The 21,314-nt window shown below is 40.7% G+C and overlaps 1 protein-coding gene and 1 long non-coding RNA gene across 4 annotated transcripts in view; one reads left to right on the top strand and one right to left on the bottom strand.

The window, feature by feature from the left end:
- The window catches only part of LOC148190443 (uncharacterized), a 98,782-nt gene that overhangs the window by 67,238 nt on the left and 10,230 nt on the right, over positions 1-21,314 (top strand). Inside the window, exon 4 of one of the 2 annotated variants that reach the window (XR_015776959.1) lies at positions 5,781-12,271. The exons of the other annotated variant lie outside the window; for it this stretch is intronic. This is a non-coding gene — a long non-coding RNA (uncharacterized LOC148190443). Of the gene's footprint in view, positions 1-5,780; positions 12,272-21,314 lie in introns of those variants that run through there. 2 annotated transcript variants of the gene reach the window in all.
- insyn1 (inhibitory synaptic factor 1) overlaps positions 12,274-21,314 on the bottom strand; it is a 55,226-nt gene continuing 46,185 nt past the window's right edge. For both annotated transcript variants that reach the window (XM_042488617.2, XM_042488624.2), the window contains exon 3: positions 12,274-13,693. In XM_042488617.2, the coding sequence (XP_042344551.1) occupies positions 12,875-13,693 (819 nt within the window). In that variant the 3' untranslated portion in view covers positions 12,274-12,874. The remainder of the gene's footprint in view (positions 13,694-21,314) is intronic.

Raw genomic sequence — 21,314 nt, 5'->3', positions numbered from 1 at the left:
CACGATTATCAATACCCAATTTGATGGCACGCTAAATAAATAAATCCCATCTATCTAAACATACACTCCTTGGCTAAAATCATATAAATTTGTTTAACAATTAACAATTTACAATTTAACAATTACTGTGAATCCCCAATGATCCACCTCGAGTGCAATGTAAGAAGGTTCATATGAGTTCATGATTTTGATATCAATATATAGCCTACAGTATATTTTTATACAGTATTTCTCCTTCATCGTTCAGCACTTGTGTATGTAAGATGTGATGACTGGCCTTTGTGCTAGGTAGATTGTCCCACCCCTCCTCCATTGTGATTGGATGGCTCAAGTGCAGCGTTTTACCGAAAGCTGAACATTTTCCAACTCTTGCCGGATAGAAAAATGCAAAATATGCAGCACGTAGTGCGGAATATATACTCAGTGACTCATCACGCAGCTGGCTTTTGAAGGATGGTGTAAATATACAGTATTCCTACAGCAAAGCATTAGAAAATATGTAGGCCACAAGAAAAATGCTTTTCTTCTCAACGAGGCTGAGCCATCCCTGCAGCTGCACTTGTGGTCATCTTCCACAGATTTTTTTTCTCAATTATTTTTAAGTATTTGTGCCTTTTAACCCTATTGTCATGAAATATTGGACCGCAAAAATAAAGTCCTCAGTGGTCCCTCCACTGTAAAACACACTATGTGCTTTTTTTCAGTAAAGGAGGACGCCAAGACCTAAGCAGAATACAAAGTGCAGACAAATGTACCGTTCAAAATACTCAGAGGTCATTGTAATGCTTTTATGGCCATAAGTGCGCAGAATAACTGGATGAGATAAAGAGTTTTAATTTACCATACATCATCAGTGGGTGTGTCAGGGGCCGGTATCGATTATGGCCAATCACATCAGCTCCTCTTGGCCCTCCAAAAGCAAGGCCCTCCTCCCTGTGACCTTTTTGACAGTGGGCAAGGATTAAAAGAGTCCACACTGGTTTCCCCTAAGAAGAAATTGACATTATTATTTAGATGACAACATGAGTATTGGAGGATTCTGCAGACTTCTGTTTATGTCTGTAAGCATTTTTTAAATTTTCCCATTATTCAAAATCTAGTTATGGCAGCTACTCTGAAGTTAAGGTCAGAGAACGATTGTAGTTATGTTCACTTGCAAATTAAAGAGACACAACACACCCACCCACCAACCCAACCTCTAAACCCTTCCTGCCTCGCTTCAAATAGGACACCCCTTTTCCTGCACTGGCACTGTCCGTTGGCATTGGACTTAAATTCTGAGGGTTGGATTTGTCCAATATGGAACATAATCCCTGAGGATACTGGGCTGGTTTGCAGAAATACAAATACATGACAGCTCAGATACGAATATATCTCAAAAGAATATGCAGCCAACAGCAGATAGTGTCTCCCTTTAAAGTCAATTCATGTCGCTAGAGCCAGTGCATAAGAGCACAGACATTTGGGTTGTTATTTTTTATCAGTTCAAAGATGGTCATGCATGATTTAATCAACAATTTGACCTGGTTTGAGCTAATTGCACTGTGCTACGACAATGCACACCATGTCCGTCATATTGGACACCGATAATGGAACAGTTCAAATATCGAACCAAAACAGAACACCATCATATATTTACAAACAATTACTTCAAGCAGATAATGGTGCCACTGTATACTGGTATTATTGTTATATTTGGATCATTATCGCATCTGATATACAGTATGTGACTATACTGCTGGAAGAACATACAGTATAATCAGATAAAGGGAACAAACATTACACATGAAAATAAAGGGTGGTTGTTTACTTGTGGATGCAGGTGGGCCTCTGCCTTTATTTAGGGAAGCTGCACCAAACAGGAAAGTGCACCTTATACAGTTCGACCTGACTCATGCAGGTGAGCAACTCATTGCTCAACAACAAAATTGTGGCAGATTGCCAGTTAAACACCTCTTACTGAATATATCCTCCTACTTTGCTGCATCATAAGTCACCAAAATACCAATCTGGTGCAGGTGAAGAAAAATCTCACCACACAACAGCAAAATGACACTTCACAGAGTTTCATAGCTGGCTGCCACTGGTAATTTCCAACTCTAAATTGCACAGTAAATTCAAACTACAATTTTTATTGTCTTTATGGAATATTTTCCTTATGAAAATCATAATAATTTGGGGGATTGTGAGTTGTCACTGTTAGTATCTGTGAAAAGATTTCCATAATGTTCAATTTCATCCTGGTAATAGCATGTTACTACAGCTGGCTTCTTACAGCTCTGTGCAAGGTGGTAAATCCGACCTGGAGCCAGCAGAGATCAGGCTGTCAGCTGGGAGATTTACACTTTACATGCTCTTAAAGTCCTGGTCTGACACCAGGGGTGCCAGAAACCTCTGCCAGATTGCCAGACACCAGGCTAGCAAAGGGCCCACACAGCCCTTTAACGGCTGTGCTTTCGAGGCTTTATAGCCCATGCTGATGCACTGAGGACACAAGCAAAAGAGAACATTGATTGACCACTTGGACAAGGCTAAGATGCCATAACTTAAAACTGCCTGATTGCTTTTTATCCAAGCAATATAACAGGCCTTTTGCAGCCATTGGATCAGTTTTAAAAGTAAAGTGGTGATGTTTGTTTGTCACGTAATTGGGCATTCGACCAACCCATACTACATCTCACACTGACCACTGTTTAATACCTCTGTTAGAGGAATAATGCAGTATGTTATCTGTAGCAATGATGTCCACTGAGAAAATTAAAAAAAAAAGTGTAATACTTAAGAATACATATTTGCAGAGCTTAAGGACCAGAATTTATAGCAATAGTTATTTCACTTTTGCATTTCTATTTAATGTTCAGGATGTCTATAATATAGTGTGATAACAAATATGGTGCAAATACATATACAATACTACACCCTATAGGCTTTCACAGGCCACCAGTCTTGTTTTTTTGTATTAATATGAATAATATTGATTGGTATTATCACTACAGTAGAGGGTATTGTTGGAAATCAGTAGCCTGTGTACAAAATGAAAATTACAATACAAATTTAAGTTGATTCACATATTAAATTATTTTGAAAAGTATTGTACTCTGTCACCCAGTTGGCTATAGAGTGTTTAAACTGTTAAAAGATGCAGGAGTTGAAATAGAGTGACAAAATATTATTTAGTGTCTGTAGTGCTACATTTGTTCTTACGTCATTTCAGTACATCGCTGCTCTTTTGTGCTTGTGAATTGTGCTGCTCCTGGTTTTGGTGTTCTTTCTCGTTTAGGGTTTGTTTGGCTTGAACACAGTTTGGAATGGGTGTAATTGTCCTTAGGTTTATCCGAACTGAGTCTGACTGTGATTGTGCCCCCTTAAAACCAGGTCTCTGCCTTTGTGAAAATTCATTTATGCACACCAGGTTTGGTCCCCACATTTTGGACCCAATCTGAAACCCCTCCTCCACACTATCCAAGTAATTATATTTTCAGAAAAGGCAACAGCATTAATCAAAATATGAGAAATTGTAGTTGACCCCTGAGTGACTGTGGATTTAGACAAGCGAACACATTTTGCAAACGTTCATGATGTTTACTTCACTTAACTTCCAGGTCTGGTATGCCTCACATTGTTTTTTTTAATCCTTTGGGCTGCATCTTTGCAAGATAGGTGCTATTCAAATGAAGTAAATTTTAAGATGTTATTGTTTTTTTTTGGTCATGCATCTTTGTAATCTACTGAAAATGATTGTTTGTTCAGTAAATACGAGAATGATTATGGCTTTAATTGACCTGATAAAAGAAGCAAGATGTTGTCAGCTGCAGCTATAAAGTGTGGCATATATATGGACTACATCAATGCCTGAGCCCATTGACAAATCTTTTTTTTTTCTTTTTACCTCTGTCCCTAATTATGGACTAAACTTGAGGGAAAACACTGAAGTTTTAATTAATTTGTGTTTATTCCTCCTGTTTCTTTCAAGCACCTGACTTAATGAAATCCCACAGCTATTAATCTTTTGACGTACCTCTGAGCTACTTTGTCAGCAAGCCACCGTGAGAGCGCAAACCGAGCCTGACATTTGACTAATTGCAGTCATTTGAGAATGATCACTACTATAATGTATTGGAAATTCACAGCGGCGTAACACAACATTCAGGCACCCCTATCTGTCTGGTGACCCACTTTAGAATCAGAATATGGAGGAGGCTGTTTAAACCACACAAAAACAAAAAACGTTACTAATCGGAACAAGGCAGGTAAAATAGTGATGACTGCCAGAATGATTTTTGCCCGAATCACCAAAGACGAGAACAGATCTATGGCACAATTAATCATCCCACAAGCTTGGTACCCATTGGCAATCATTTGATAACGCTAAAATTTCTGGGGGCAAAGGCCAGTATTTCGGGGGCTGTGATGTAGCCGCTGGATACAGTGGGCCAAGACTTCTTGAAGAGATAGATGTTAATGTTTTTAAGCACTGCCCCCATGGGCCACCAAGCCCCTGATTTTTTGATGGACCCAATTTAAACTTATATCAAAACAGCTGCCAGTGAAAGGGCACTCAACACACCTCAAAATTCTTCTGCCCACTGCTTTCTAACAGTGAACCAGCTGTCCTCCCAATCATAAGAGGACAAAGATTCAGAAGCTTGGTTCAGTTTACCATTTCTTAAGCAATAGTTATACCCACATACATACATACAGTATCCTTTTTATCATGAAGGCATGCCAGAGAAGAGCTCTGTTCACCCAAAACACATTTTCTGTCTTCACTGTGACAATTAGATGCCATGTGTTGAGCCAAAGTTAGCTGGCAACAAGTGCTCTTCGCTGTTTCCTGAGAATTTTGAACTAATAGGAGCCAATGAACAGTACCAGGATTTTTAATAATTTAACCTTTGTTAAGACAGGTAATCTCATGTAGGCATGCAGTCTCACTCTTAAAAGAAATTTGATAAAACTAATTTGCCACATAGGGCCGCCTAATGGCGATATCTGGTTGCCACAGAGTAACTTTTTGTGGCCTCGGGGCCATGGTTTATGTTGAGACCTGCTTCATCTCCCATGCGCTGGTCATTGTATACAGTTCCAAAAACAACTTGAGACAGTTCCAGACAACATTTCAGCTAATCTCTATGAATCTGTATATGAATGTATATCAACAAGAAACAGATAATAAAAAGAGAAATCGCTTTTGTCCAATCGACAGACAATAGCCAGTGGGGTCTGAGATTACATTTCATCCAATGTGATCCACCTCTTTTGATGCACATACGGTCTGTTTACCTACAGGAAACCAAAGCCTACTCAAATGTTATTGGTCAGTACTACTCGACTACAAACCAAAATGCTCCTGTTAGCCTGCCAAAACTTGTATAATTGTTTAGGGCTGGGTGATTTGGACAGAATCAAAAATCATAATAGTTTTGACCAAGTATCTCTATTGTTATTGCAAAGATAACAAAGGGTTGCCGATTGATGCATTCACAAAATATGCACCAATATTCATCAGTAATGTCAATACAGTGACTAAGCTGTTAAAGGTAAGTTGAGAAAATTACATCTCTTTACTGTAATGCAGCTATTAAACCCAGGAAAAGACAACATTTTCAATATGACAATATCTAAAATCCAAGACGAAATCTAGTCTCATATCACAAATCCGATAAATTGGCCAGCCCTTCCACTGCCTACAGTATGTAGATATCTGTTTATAAAGAGTAATCATCCAGTGCTGTGCCATAGCCAAACTCCAACTTAATCCCCTCCCTTCTGTTTCATAGTGGAGCCTCAGAAGAATGACTCTTACCTGTCCTTGGCACCTTGCGAATTGCTGTGCGTTTGATGAAGACCTCAGTCACACCTTCCTGGGTGAGTGGAGAGCTCATTACAGCCAGAGGAGACAAGTGCATGGGAAAGAATGAGTACAGGAGTGTGTGCATGAGGGAGAGAGAGACATAGAAAGAGAGAGAGAGAGTATAGGGTGTAGACTGTTGAGAAAGTAGTAAATATGAGGAATGGGGAAAGCCCCTTGTAAGGTGAAATAAGGGGCACTTGGGGACTCGCCTTGTACATTGCACCTGTCTTATCATTTAACTCTTATTTGTTGGTCTTACTAAACTGTCAGCAAATCCCTGCCTTCTTGGCCTTTACCTGTAAAATGCCATGGAAATGCTGATAGCCTGCCAAACAGCAGCTGTCTGGAAACAGACTGCTGCTGGCTTTTCTTTAACTTCTACTGCGTATTGTCAAAAATTAGATGTACACTCAGAGTACTGCACTTTCTGTATTTATATTCCATAGTCCCCTTTTCAAGTACAAATTCATTTAACATTGACTTCCTCCAATTGACTCCTTCCGTTCCCAGCTCACCAGTAACTCAGTAATATATATTTTCCCTGAAACATGCCTCACCCCATTCCTGCAGCCTGTGTCAGTGACGTTTGGGTGTAATTGTGTATTTTTCTGGACCGATTCAATTGTCTCTTGATGTATTCCTCGCTCAGCTGAGCATGTCATTACACACATCATTTGTGTGCAATTTAATGTGGTATGCAACAAGGTTACATTTCTATGGTGGTTCAATTTGAGGACTCGGTAGCATTTCCGCTGCAATCATTTCTCTCTCTGTCTCTCTTTTTCACTCGATCTCAGAAATTGCTTTGGCGATGATTACGCACTGCTCTGCCTCGCTCAGTCATGCCACATTTTAAGTTCACATTGGGGAGATATTCCAATTATCAGTCAGGTAATGTGATGAGAATAGTAACCTTCTCTCTTTAGCCCGGTGTGCTGATTTTTTTTTTTTTCTCAAGTGGACTGCATCATAAAATTATATTTATTTGTTGCTTGATTTCCTTTTCACTGAATTTAGAAGTTGTAGGATTCATATGCTCCTTGTTGACTCTTTAATGGTGATTATACTTTGTGTTTGTGTGTGTTTCTGGTAAGCTTAGATGCTGAGGTGCAGTTAGTATTAGCCAATACTTTTTTCAATAACTAGTTTTCCCTTTTATTATTCGAAAAAAAAAACACTTTAAAGTCATGCTAACAAATTTGGCCAAGCACCGGAAAGTAGTCTAATATCACGTTTGTGTACTTTCTTATGCTCCTAATGTGAACTGCACCAATCCTGGTTGCGCCAACTAAGGTCTTACATAAACACTAAAAATGATTTGATAGTTTTATTTGATCAAGGCCGTCTGGTCGCCTTCTCTTTGACCTATCATAGAATAATTATTGCCTCATATTACCTTTCTTTGTTTTGCTTGACACACTGTTCAATCACAATGCCACGGTGTATGTGAAAGTGACAGGTTTCTCATTAACTTTAATTACTGTGTGCCAAATCATCTGAAGGCAGTGTTTTGTCCCAGGCACCGCCCAGCCCCCTGCTCGCAGCCACAGGCCCTGTCCTTCATCACCTGTGAAGGTCTAATCTTATCTGTGGCTGTTGCATGGCTCTTCATTAATCACTCCTCTGGCCCAATCAAACAGTGACTGATGGTTGACGCGGCCTTGTCCGGCCATCCCTCAGGTGCTGGGAGTCAGTCTTGGATTGGCCAGGGCAAAGCGGGTTATGGATTCTGTGGCCGGTGTCTGTGTTTGCATAAACACGGCGGTGTCCTCGACACGGGGTACGCGGATTGCCATGTAACCCTGTGCCAACCGCGCAGTGCACCTGTAGTTCAACACACTGCTCCGCTGCAGCTGACCTTCCCTCATTAGGAGCAGTCAGCTCTTCAAGCTGTGATCTGGGTACTGTACATTTTTTTGCTCAATGACATGAAACTTTCTACTAGTTTGACCAAAATACAGACATAAAATCAGATGTGCAGTGGCCTACCAGCAATATCATGAATGAGAAGAGGCCTGCGGTAGGGATCTCCCAGTCACATGTTTTTTGCCTCTGATCCTGAACTCATCCATTTAATATTGAGTATCTGCCAATACAGAGTCCCGATCTGATACTTTTGTTTTCCTAGATAATCCAGCTGCACAGTGCACACTGAAAGGCTTCTTTAAAGTGATTTAAAAATACCTGCATCTAAGCTGTCCCTTCAATTTCTTCTTATTTATTAGCCTGTCATTATTAATCATTTATTGTTTTCACAAAAATAAGTATAAAATGACAAAACCTTCCTTTAATCGTGTTGGCCTTCTCACTGTCTCGAGGGAATGTCTCTGTTCCTTTCAGAGTTGCTGCGATGCAACCTGCTTCTAAGTAACCTGAATGATCTGTATTCTGTTGACTGTTGAGTGGATAATCCTTTATTTATAAATAAAAAATAAATATAAATTTTTGCTCACGTGGCTTTTGTTTCACTTCGCAGTGGTGAGCGTGGCTGTGGTAAGCTGTGCACCGGTCTCTCTGAGCAGGGTTGAGAAAAAACATGCGTCATAGCTGACAGCAAAATGCAAGTGCTCGTAACTTTGGTAAAAAACACAAATAATCAAACTCACACTGTGTGTTTGTGTATGGTGTGTGATGTTTCACGGTGGGCGGGGCTCAGCTGCTGCTCTTAGGCTCAGTACAGAAGAGAGACAGACAACTGAGAGGAGCAGAGGTGACAAAGGCTGCGCTCAGCGATGCTCTGCATGAAAGTAAAAAACATCTGTGTGACAGTTGACATAAAATAAAAGATCTGATGCTCTATAAACTCAGTACTTCTGATCCCGATTTGTCCAAAATGTTTTGATCAGCCCCGATCTGATGTTTGAAATCAGTTTGGGACATACCTAGTATGTGGTAAAATGAGGTTTTAGGTTCAGAGAAGGAGGAGGGAGATGGAATAGAAATAGTTTGTTCTAGTAGCGGCAGGACATAAATGGCACAAAGATGAAACAAATCAACCTTAGGTAGCTCCGGCCGTTAACCAATCCATAGTAATCAGTGAGGCTGCATTGAGCTCTCCGCTTCATGGACCCTTACCAATCAGCAGAGAAAACAGAGTTCTGTCATCTGTTTTCCTCTGCTCACTGACAGGGGCAAGGGGGCAGTGAGAGTGAAGAGTGGTAATTACATATGAAGTGCAGGTGTGTGTGTGTGTGGAAGGGATTGGGGGGCGTACGTTTCTGTGTTTTAGTGTCATAATGACCTTTTTAAAGTGGTTTTGCTCTACACTATTTGTCAGTCACTCAGTGGAGGGTGTGCCGGTGGTGCTGATTAGAGGATTGATCAGGGATGTGAACTAATACATGCCTGCCGCTGATGTCAAAACACAGATGGCATGACTCACTTTGCAGCCCTCTAAAAGAGATTTTCTTTAATCTTGTCGTATGGACAAGTCTGACCAAATGACTTCCAGGGGGATGTGCGGCATCTATTTGTATTGATCTCCATTAATTGCTGTGACAGTGAAATATGAAATTAAACATGAGGCGATGTATAATTCAGAAAAACATCACTTATCTCCTCACACAATGTGCAGGCACAAAGGCGCCGAGCATACAGACAGAAGACGTGCACGTTTACACAGACACACAACATCTGTTTTGTATGCAGTGGCATCACAAAAATGATCTTCCTGGTAGGCAGATGATTTGGCATCAGTGGGCTCAGGTTTTCATAACCTTTGGATGCCTCCCATCCTTGTCCTACAGAGAACTGAGGACAAAGCTCTGCCCTATTAGAGATGAATAATGAGCCTGTTGGCAAAAGAGACGTGGCTAATGTTTTGTCCAAATATCTCAAATCTGTCCCCAATGATAATGTATTCTGCAGCAGTGCCAAACAGCTCTATATTTGAAGAGGTGAATTCATCGCAGATATGACCTATACAATCTTTATATTAGAAAAGGGGGGAAAAAAATCCCCCTCACACTGTAATATCTGGCGGGTGTATAGGCATCACAATAAGGGCTTAGTTTGTTTTCATGTGAATGTTGCTTTGCCTGTGTGGCGGCATAGCATTGTTTGTTTATGCTAATGGTTGTGATGACCTGTTGGTCCCCAATCTAGCAGGGAAATGGCAGCCAATGCTTTGGGGAGTGAGCCATTGATCTCTCGTCAGTGCCTCTTTCTTCACAGGTACTTGGGATTAACTGAGCCAGAGCAAGACAAAAAGAAAATGTTACAAAAGCAGAAAAGAAAAAAAAAATCACCAAATTACTTCTGGTATATGCATGTATAGCACATCAGCTTCAGGCCAGTTGATGCTTGTGAGACTTCAACCAAGCTGCCTGGTGTAAAAGTGCTCATGCTGCTTCCCTTATATCGGGCTCTTGAGGCTTGATGCTGCCTAAACAGCACAGCTGTAATTCCCCCTAAGCAGTGCACTATGCAATAACTGTTATACATGAACACATAAACAAAAACAAAGAGGTGGGCTGTTGTCGATGTGTTTCTCCAGAGTACCTAATAATCTACTGTGTTGCAGTGGCCAGTTGTAGAAGGCCGGATACCTCCTGAGCTATGATGGAAGCAGAGAATCACTAAAATTGCAGAAAATTCAGTTGAAATCTGTGAAATAGTAACTAAACCACATTTTAGCAATTATTGACATTATTGCAATTTGCCCCAAAACATATTTGACACTGTACTGCTATTCTAATTGCAAAAAAATAAAATGATGTGGTTTTCAATTCCATGATATTTACATTTATACTTTGTTAGTCTAGAGTTATGGTTGTTGATTCCAGTTTATTGCTGTGACTGGTTGCTGGTTTTTTGAGAACATTTCTGCAGAATGAAACTGTCCTATCTACATGGAGAATATTTGAATGATTAATTGACGTGTTGGTTCCACTAAAAGGAAAAAAAAAACCTAATAATAATAATTACCTAATAAATAGGTTTAACAACAAAATGTCTGTGATTTGGAGGCAAAAACAAGATGGCTTGCTTGCATAAACTGCATATAAACATTTTACAGTGTGTTTAAGTACTTGCATTGCTGTGACATCTGATTCTTGGCACTCCCTTACAACACATGGAAGCATTAAGTGAATGAATAACATTCTACAAGCCTCTGCCAACTACAGAAGGTTAAAGGGACAGTTCATCCCAAGATCAAAAGTATATATTGCTTCCTCTTACCTGTAGTGCTACTTATCAATCTCAATTGTTTTGGTGTGAGAAAAAAAACCCAGCCGTGTCACCTCACAAAAGGAGACGTGCATGTGCTGCTAGTTCACCTATCACCACTGAGCTAGCTAAAATTACAGCTCAACCAAAGAGGATGCCATTAATATTTACATCTTGGTCTGTCACAAGCATGAGCACGAGCCTCTTGTCCATGAGTAGATACAGGCTTCCCTTTCAGCGGTGATACTGTTAAAGGGTGTAATTTGGTAGAAAGAAAATAGTTCCTACATCAAACTGCTCACAACAATGTATGCTGATTATCTTTAGTAACCGGGTCATAATTTTGGAAGCACTTTGTGGTGCACTTTGATCACCACAAACCGTCATCTAGTTCCATTATGTTAAAGAGAGGGATGTCTCTACAACAGATACATATGTCCAACATTCAACTCACAGCAACACAGTTTAGAGAGATAAATAGCACTGTCCCTTTAAGTCCACATGAGGTGGTCAGAGGCACAGAGGTTGGCTTCACAGGTGCTAAGTAAAGAGTTCCCTTCTTAAGACTACGGCATTTTACTGTTTTCTTTTCAAACTTGAAAACATTAGGAAAGTAAGGTTGAGGGGACCAGGGGAGCAGGCTCACAAAGCCGTTCCCCAGGGTAGATTATTGCTCGGTAGAAAAAAAAAATCTTTCAACAGCAACACACTCTCTGTCTACCATCAGCTCTCACTCCTGGACACACATTTTTTGAAATGTCAGTTCTTTAGGGCCACAGTTCTAATTCTTGTTCCACTCAGTCTAAGTAAAAAGGTCTGACTGTGAGTTTTTGTTCGCAGATCCCAGGAGAGTGGCATGCATGCTCAGCAGAGAAACCTCTCACTGCAACCTCCCTCTAACATATCGATCAGGAATGGTTATTGGCGTTAGCCCTGTGAATAAAATGCTGCTCTGCTGAGTTCAATTCCCCACTGGGCAACTGAATGGAGAGACAAAACCTTTAGCACTTATTTTTGTGGGCTGCTATTTAGCTCGGATCCCAGGTCCAATGACGTCACCTGCAGGCGCAGGCGGAGAGAAAAAAAAAATGGAAATGTCACTTTTGTGGACCACACATTCTTAGATTACTTTATATATCTATTTTTCCGCCTGCCACTCTTAATGCTTCTGCAGCAGAACAAGACGAGACCACATTGAGATGATTTATAAAATAAAGGGCAGGTAAATAGTGTTGTTTCCTGGCTCTTTGCTCAAACTTGTTTGTTGACATCAAAGAGAGGAAGAGGCTTGACATGTGCATCTCGATACATTATCCCGCTGAAAGCAACAATCCCCTTGACATTGGAAATAACTGGAACATGAAAAAAGACAATGTTTATACAGATTCAGAGTACAGAATGTGCAGCGGTTTGTATCCACATTATAGGAACAAGCAGTTTCTTTTTTTTGTGACTTTCACTATTGTATGAGGAGAGGAAAGGACCTCCTCATACTTCACTTCCAATTTTGAACACTTAAAATGTTCTAGAAAAAAAAAACGATTGCTTTTATAATCTCTGTCACTGTTTCAAATGATTACAGACAGGGAATCCATTCAGTGTATCTCTTAACATAAGAACAGGCACTAACCTTTTGGTCCACCAGTAACTTTCACCTTAATGATCTGCTTTGCTTCATTTCATCGTGTTTTCCCTGAGCCTCAGAATAACTTTAGGTAGTCGAGTGATTTCCCATATATCATTTATTTATTTAGTAATTAATTTATTTGTGTATTAATCTATGAGCTATGTATTTAATATTAAATAATGCACAGTCCTCTTCATGAGATTTATGATAAACTTAGGGCTTTCTCAGTGGTCCTTTGTTTTCTGTTTGGTTGGAATATAGGGCAGTACAGTTTGGGTGCTCTTGTCAGAGACAGTTTGTGTGCTGCTATTTCGTAACAGTTTTTTGCGGCAGCCGGGGTTTAAGAGACCTTTCCTGGGTAGTGTGTGAGCTCCCGTCGTCCCCTTCATTGGCGAGGAGACATAGGAAGGGTCCAGACAGTTATGGAGGAGTGAGTGCTCAGAGGAAGAACGTTTGGGGGTGACTGAGCTCGACAGGAGACTGGGTTCACTATCGCTATCTGGCGTCGCACAGCCACTCTTGTCCTCCTGTAGTTCCTCTTGCTCCTCCTCCTCATCATCGTCACAGCACAACGCGTGATACAGAATTTTGTCACTGAAACGGACTCTTTCTCTTGTCCCGGAAGTACGAGAAGTCTTGTGGCTGTGCGTGGAGCTGCTGGCCTCCTCGCTGGACGAGTCCGGAGTGATTATGCGGGGCCCATTGGGGATGGGCAGCCCGCCGTTCATCTGGGAGTAGACCGAGGCAGTGGAGGGGGGCGGGGTGGGGGTCTGCGTCTGGGTGGGGATGGTCCCGCGGCCCAGCTCCGCTCGCAGATCTCCCGGTTGCTCACCAGGTCTGCGGGCGGCTGCGCCAGCAGCCTCCAGGTAGCTGCAGAACTCCCAGCTATCAGAAAGCACATCTGCATTGAGGAAGTCCAGTCTAAAGGCCTCTCCCAAACCTCGCTCACTGCTGGACGTGCTGCTCGCTGTGGCCACCGTCCAGTCATCTGGCTCCAGGTCAAAGTCAAAGTCGGACGTTAGTTTATCGATCTGACCCACCACCTGCAAAGGAAAAGTGAGTGGACAAGAGAGAGAGAGTATAGAGATGTGCATGAGTACTCAGTTGTCGATTTGGACATCAGTATTTGTACAATATGGAGTCAGCGCTGCCCAACCTCCCTCATGTAAGCATACATTTTTTTTTTTGTTTTTTCATAGTAGAGCTGCGTGCAGTGTAGTGCTTTGCTCAGCGCTTCGCTGTTAACCCCTCTCTATTTATTCTGAGACACTAGGCAGAAACTACACCCAGAGTGTGATCTCTGTGCTGGGGACAGTTATGTGAGAGCGTGTCTACACAAACAGAGTGATACGATGTGATGCGATGACATGCAACACCATACGATATGATACGATATGATGCGATACATTTAATTCTCTCCATAGGGAAATTTGTCTTGGACTCAGATGCTGCACCCATTAATACCTTTACAGTCACAGTGAGACAAACCATATATGAAAAAAAAAACAGCACAAGCTATACCACATCCTACCTAACTGCACACAGTCAAAATTGCACATACATTGCACATAACACATATTTCACAAACCCTGCAGTTAAAACATCACTGAATTGTTGCACAATCCCTGCAGCCCTAGGCAGCATTGTTTACAGGTTTGATGGAGGCAGGGACAAATGACAAGTGACAGCACTAATTGTTAGCATCAAATAGCTAACGTTACCTAATGCTTGATAACTGATATAACACCGGAGTTGAGCCACTCTGGTGTCAGTGTGAGTTTATTAGGACCATTAAATGGCTCCATGTTGGATATTAGCCACTGCTGCTGCGTTAGCTCTTCTCCTTCTGCATAAATTAATTTCATTTCAATTCACTTCCCTATTCTTATGTTTGATTTATCATTTTTTCCCCATTTAAATTACTTACTATAAAGGACTCTTCCCTAAGTACTTTATAATAAGTAACGTTTAAATGTCCATCTCTAGTAGAGAAACAAATTGCAAGGCAGAAAGAGATTGAATTCAGAACCATATGTTTCTATATATCTATTTTAGCTGCATAACAGTGTTGCCAGATTGTCCACCTCTTTGGTCCAGAAATACCTGAACAACTTCTGGATCAATCGCGATGAAATGTTTTGGCCACTGTATCTGTGATCATCTGTAGTGGTTTAGGTTGCGTCATTAGAACACAGTATGTGTCATATGCACTTCTGATGTGATTTTTACATGGCAACACAATTAGCAGGACAGTAAAACGGGCTCTTTGCACCACCACTGCATGGATTAAAAGAGTTTTAGACCTGTAGACCTAATACTGAGATGGAGCTGGATTTTGATGAGCGAGTCCCTGTTTCATTTACCTCGTGCTTTCAAAAAGGAAAAAAGGTGACACACTGTTCCACTAATCAACAGGTGTTTGTTACACGGTGAGATGGTCAGTGATGCTCTCACAGAAGCAGGGAAGAAGAAGACTGTTGAAGTTGCAGATACTTCAAAACGGCTTTATGAGGAAGTAAATGCACTCGGCTCAACGATACATACAATATGATTTGGTGAATGTAAATTTCAATTTTGTTTGTTTACAAGTAAAGTCCACAGGGCCTGTTTAATGCTCACAAGGGGTTCATCATTACTCATATTCTGGTACTTTGAAAAGCATTACAATGCAAAATGCATACTGATCTCCCTTTTCACACATATAACACTATGTAAATACACTCACTATAATGACAAAAGTTGACAAAAGGGTAAAAGAAACTTAAACAAGAGTACTAATGGTGAAACTCATTTTAATATAAATCGCTGTGACAGCTTACCCGATACTACATTTCATAAAATTTCCAGATGCCTTGCATCCCACTGATTTACCCCCCACAGGCAGGTTTAACAAAAGCTAAGATTTATTCACAACTGCTAATAGATCTGTGTTTGCCTTTACAGCTTGCCATTGCACTACTTTTCATCCATAAATCCTTAATTGTTTGTTCATGGTTTTAAAATTGTTTTTATTTCCGCCAAGGCCTCCTGTGGACAGGTGTTGTAAATTAGCTTTATGCAACATCAAGACAGAATTAAATATCCGCTGGAATGAGGATGTAGAAGTGAAGACGTGTTGCGACTCATAAAAGAGGCTTCTCTAGCTCTGAGAGAGAGAGAGAGAGAGAGAGAACAACTGAAGAAGCCTTTTAGATGAGTGCTGAAAGCAGTACATCCTCAGACCAGTGGCTCATTCATTTTGCCTTGATGCTGTACTGCAGCTACCAGGATGAATGAGATGAACCTACACAGACACAAAGCTTTATGGCACTCGCACACTTAACCCAGCGCTTTTGACGCTTGCACATTGATGTACATTGTAATTCCAGCACTATTGTGATGTCCATGTCAAACAAAATCAACTCAAAATTTTACCTTCTGCACGGGAACGTGTGCCGTAAAAGTATTTAATTCATCGTTAACTCGGAATTAACCTCAATGCTTCTGTCACCAGCAGCCCCAGCGGTGAGTGTTTGATGAATAGAAAGCACTTGAGCTGAAATCACACTGGTTTGCTGACAACACCTAAAATCTAAGCCCTCTATACTTGACATTTTAGCACCTTCAATCAGCATGTTTTGCTCTCAACAACAATCTATTGTAAAATGAAAACACTCAGTTTTCAGGCTGCTAGTAAATGATACATTTCCCCAAACCATTCAGCAATTAAGCCGGTGGTTTAAAATCCAAATGTTTTTTTTTAGAAACATGCGCATATGAGTTTGCAACATAATTGCAGCTGAATAGCAGAGAAAGTGTAGTTTTACTTTGTGGAACATCATCCTTTTTTAATGCCTCTGTAATTATTTGCAGTGTTTGCTCCTTTCTGGCTCTTATGACTGCAAATGAGTATGGTTTGTATCAACAGCACTAAGTCTTATCTCTGTGTGTAAGAATTAAAATACTTATTCATTCTCTGTCCAACTCTAAAAGAGGAATTATGAGTCTCAGGCTGTAAATGCAAACACACTGATAACGTGCTCACCAAAAGCTCAGGTGATCTCCACCGCAAATATGGCAACTGACATCCATGAGCTTGATGATCTTGTACAAATAACTCAAGATGATGATTTGAATCTAGCATAAATTTGCACACTGAGTCCTTGAATCAAAAATAAAGAACACTTGCATAGCAAATTGAAGAGAAGGAGACTGGGAAGGATGCTGCTATTCCCCCTCACTATACTGCACCATATATAGCTGACTCTGAATCCTTTTTTTTAAAAGATATTTTCTGCTGTTAAGTCACACCACCTGCATTTATATCTGGCTGTAAACGTCTGCATGCATGGCATTGGCTCATCTGTCAATGAGCTTCTCTGCAGATCTGCCTGTTGTGGCACCGTGCACCTCACGAGTACCTGGACCGTGCTTCTCTATTGGCAGTCTGCCCGGAGGGAATTGGGCTCTATGAATCCTCTAATCCTTGAATTACTCAACGTGTTTGCTGTGTGATTTGCCGACTTTTTACTCATGGAGTTGTTAATGTAAGACATTTCTCAGGCCTGGAGGAGGCTGAATCGCTTTGTTTACGTGATTACACAACTTGAGCGAGGGATTTAATTTAATCAATGAGTTAAGAAATTATCTGTCAAATGTATTTCACAAGCTTTGCCATGACACCAATATAGACTGTTTGGTTGGTTAGCAGTAATTGCAATGAACAGGAAGTCTTTTTTTAGATAAATGTCCTTTATAGTTATATTAAGAAACGCAAACACCATACTGTGACATTTTAAAGGAAAAGTTAAAGGAACTGTCAGTTCCTGGTCGCGGAACATCACCCAAATGTTGCTGTTGTTTCTCTGCAGCGGATCATGACCCTGCTTATTTTCCATTTTCAAATGCATTGCTGAGTGTTAACGGTAAGCTGCGCCAGCCCCCACCGCTGGTTAGCCTGACCCCTGCCTGCGGTATGTAGGCTAATTTAGCTTGATAAGTGTCTGAGCTCGAAGGGTTCTGCCGAATCTTTCTAGGTCACGATGCAGCACACGCTTTATGCAGCAACAATGAACACTCGTCTGTGCTTTTTCTTCCAGTCAGAGAATGTGTGATGAAGGAGCTATGGAGTGAATAGGAGGAGCAGATAGCTTTAGCACAAAGGATGAATGAACACATCAGGAGGCAGTCATTAACAACGCGCACAATGCGTTAAAAATAGAAAATGCATTATGAAAATGTACGAGAGTCAAAAATAGAAGGCGAAGGTAATTATGTGACGTTACAATGAAACATTGTTACAGAGGAACACCTGTACACCATACCTGTACATCAGTGAATGTCTTTTTGAGATTATCGTATGGAAGGCCCCAAAGTGCAACTGTGATATAACAGGCCACTTAAGAGTAGAAATTCCACCTTTGCACAATATGCAATTAAGTTTACTGTGGCAACACTTAATAATCCTGTGCACGAGTCTTATCACTCGGTGACAATGGAAGCACTTGTGTGGGAAGATAACACCTAAAGTTACATATTTAAACTCTCTGATATCTTCTTACTGACTGCTAATAAGAAATATAGCAAAGTATCTTTTACTTTGTTTCCTGAAAATTCTGGTAATGCAGCTTGAAGCTGTGATAAACTTCTGTGTATCCCCTGTGGACTTTATGGCGCCACCACTCTCAAAGGTTTATGATGCAGTGATGGCACATCCTCGTGACTGAAAAGACTCCATTTGCAACACAGTTGAGCAGTAATGTATAGTGTAAGCATGCATATAAGTGCTGGGGATTTGAATTTATCTTCAGTCTTTAATTTTCTCTCAATGCCTGCGCTGACAACTCACTTTTTATACCGTAAATGGTTTCTAGTGGGGCTGCTAAAAACTATGACGATGTATATAACAGTTTCTGTGAGTCAGTGTTTGAGTGATAAGCACAGAAATGTCAGCAAACATTTTTTTCAATAATATTTCAGAATATTCAGTGTAGAGGCAGGGATTGCCTGGCCAGCTCTAAGCATGTCTGATCTTGTTTATACAGTTCATACAGAGCAATAAGTGGTATTGTTATATTTTTTCCTTTTTCACTATCAGCTGGCAGCCGCAAGTCAACTGTGGCCACTGCACCTGACCAACACTGAGTTCAGTCATTTCAGAGCCCTCAGAGGCGCTTTAAAAGAGAGGCAGCCTCAGCAGCCTCAGCAGCATCAGGCGAGGGTTTATTACTGTACCTTAACACCTGTCTGAGATGATTGGGCCGGGTAATTGAGGGTCATAGCGAAAGAGGCCACTTGGAGCCTTGTCTGTGGCAGAGAGGTGCAGTGATGGAAAAGACAGACAAGGATAATCTTACAGAGTGATGGTCAGTAATGTAAAAAAAAAAAGAAAAAAAGACAAATCCCAGAAGAGCCTCTTCTCAGGCAGAGTGGTTATTTGGGAAATAGATTCCATACTATCCACTATCATTACAAGAGTCCTTCTCTCTAATATTCAGCTCCACCTGGTATCATGATTTATTTATCCTGAGTGGGTACCTGTTTCTTTTTTACCCCAGTGAGCGCCTGTCCTCTGTTAATGCTAATTGAAAATGCAGAGGAACATTAGTAGTGGAATAACTTATTCCCCACCACTAATGTTTAATGTGTTGCTGAAAATTACAGGCTGAGGTCAGGATTAGCAAATGTGAAAATTTGGGTGTAAAATTGCCTCTGATGAGGAGTGGAAAATCTACCACATGTTCTAATCACTCTGATGATCTTTAAACAGATGTTGAACGAGAAGAGCTTGTTTTGATGTGCATTGATGGCTTTCTGTATGAAAAGATTTTTGTTAGCTGTCTAGTAAACAGATGGACGTTGCCAACTTTTGCAAGTCTTTTTACACACAAACGATGTAAAAGTGCATCTTTAACAAGTTTCTAATGATCATAATATCATATTTTCCAAGTTGGTGCCTTATTGCATTTTTTAGTATTTATCAGCAAATTAAAACAACTCTTAAATACAGCATCTGTAGCAATGCATTTTGTACATGTGTAAAAAATACATCAGGTGTGAGTTACCAAAATAAATGAGACATAACACCCTCACTGGGTTCATTTGAAATGCATGCCGTATGAGTGAATTTTCTGTGGATCGCTTCATTACGCTGTGTTCAAGTGGCCTCTCTCCATCTGTTCCTGTGCCACCCGTTCTTCCAGGAGTCATTTTCCGAGTAGACCGAGAGAAGTTTGCAGTGCTTGTTTGTTAATTATGCAGCATCCGCCGTCTAGCATGGCTTTGCTTTTTTCATGGGAAAATCTAAAATGTGTTCAGTGGAGCCATCAAACACATCTAAGTGTTATTTCTTTCTCAACATGTCACAATAGATTTCCAGCCTTTCCCTGTGCAACACTTCAGCACTGGAAGCGGTTTATGCCAGTTAGGAAGTCTCAGCAATTATCAAAATAGCCTTGCATGCTGGCTTCGTAACTAAAAACGTTCGCAAATATTGTTTTAATGCAGTTAGCTCCTGCAGATTTGCAGTTTCTTCTTACTCCTTACCCCATGCTTACTTCCCCTCAATTTAATTCCCCTCAAGACGTGAAGAGGGGACCATCCAAGCCACTCACGTTGTGGTGATATGATTTATCTTATCCCCCAGCAGCTAATTTATCATTCCCGACTTACTCTGAAAGAAAATATTTACTGGATTCACTATAAAAATTGTCCAGTGACTCGTAAATGTGTGCAATCTCTTCCAGACATCTTATTCACTATTGGATGAAACAGCACTTCGGGAGCATTTTGAATTTCTCGTTACATACTTAATATTACCAAGCAGTATGTGAACAACATGCAGATGGTTGCAATATCTGCACAGTGCTGTTGGCTCCAGAGCTTGAGCCAAATTACAGGAAAGCTCACGGCAGGTTTATTAAGCAGACCGCGTACACAGACCAATACATGTGCATACTCGAAATCTGAGCAAAGTCATGTTTGAAGATTGAGACAGATTCAGAGTATTTAGACCAAAAACGTAAGTAATTAAGTTTACATGTGATGCTTTCTTTCTGCTGGGAAAACTAAAAATCTATTGTGACACCAGCGATTTCAACCTGACCATGACTTCCGTTTTTTAAGACAGAGGAGACGACAAATTTAAGTAGAACCACATTTGAAGCTTACAAGAAGTTTGTGTTTTAAGAGCCCTTTTTACATAGAAAATGTGCTATAATGACATAACATGACCATAACAGTCATTTACCTTCTCTGTTACATGGCGGCTAATCTTGGCCTTTGCTTGGAAGGCAAGAAGCTCCTGAATCTTACTCTTTCCCAATTTTCAGTCATTTACGGCCTCTTTTCTTCTGTGGCCACTTACTGCTACTACTTGCTTTTTAAATACCCCGCAGTGGGTTGAACACATAACACATTGTCAAAATGTCACACCCATCTTGCCCATGGTCCTGTTCTGCTGGCTGTCCTGTTTATACAGACACCATTTACGTGCTGTTACTACCTTCTTTTGGCAGCTTAAAGGCGAGAAAGGTCTGACCCCCCCATTCTGTGGTCATATCTTATATACAGAACAGCACAGGGGCATAACAGCAAGATATTCCCACCTTATACAGGCAATGTAAAAGGGGCTAATGTCACTCCATGTAAAAATAATGTATGGGATGATAGGAAAATTTCAAAATA

This window comes from Plectropomus leopardus, chromosome 1 (assembly GCF_026936395.1).
Source record: "Plectropomus leopardus strain MGB_pleo_1.0 chromosome 1, ASM2693639v1, whole genome shotgun sequence".
NCBI classification, from domain to species: domain Eukaryota; kingdom Metazoa; phylum Chordata; class Actinopteri; order Perciformes; family Serranidae; genus Plectropomus; species Plectropomus leopardus.
This window is presented reverse-complemented; position numbering and strand designations above follow the sequence as displayed.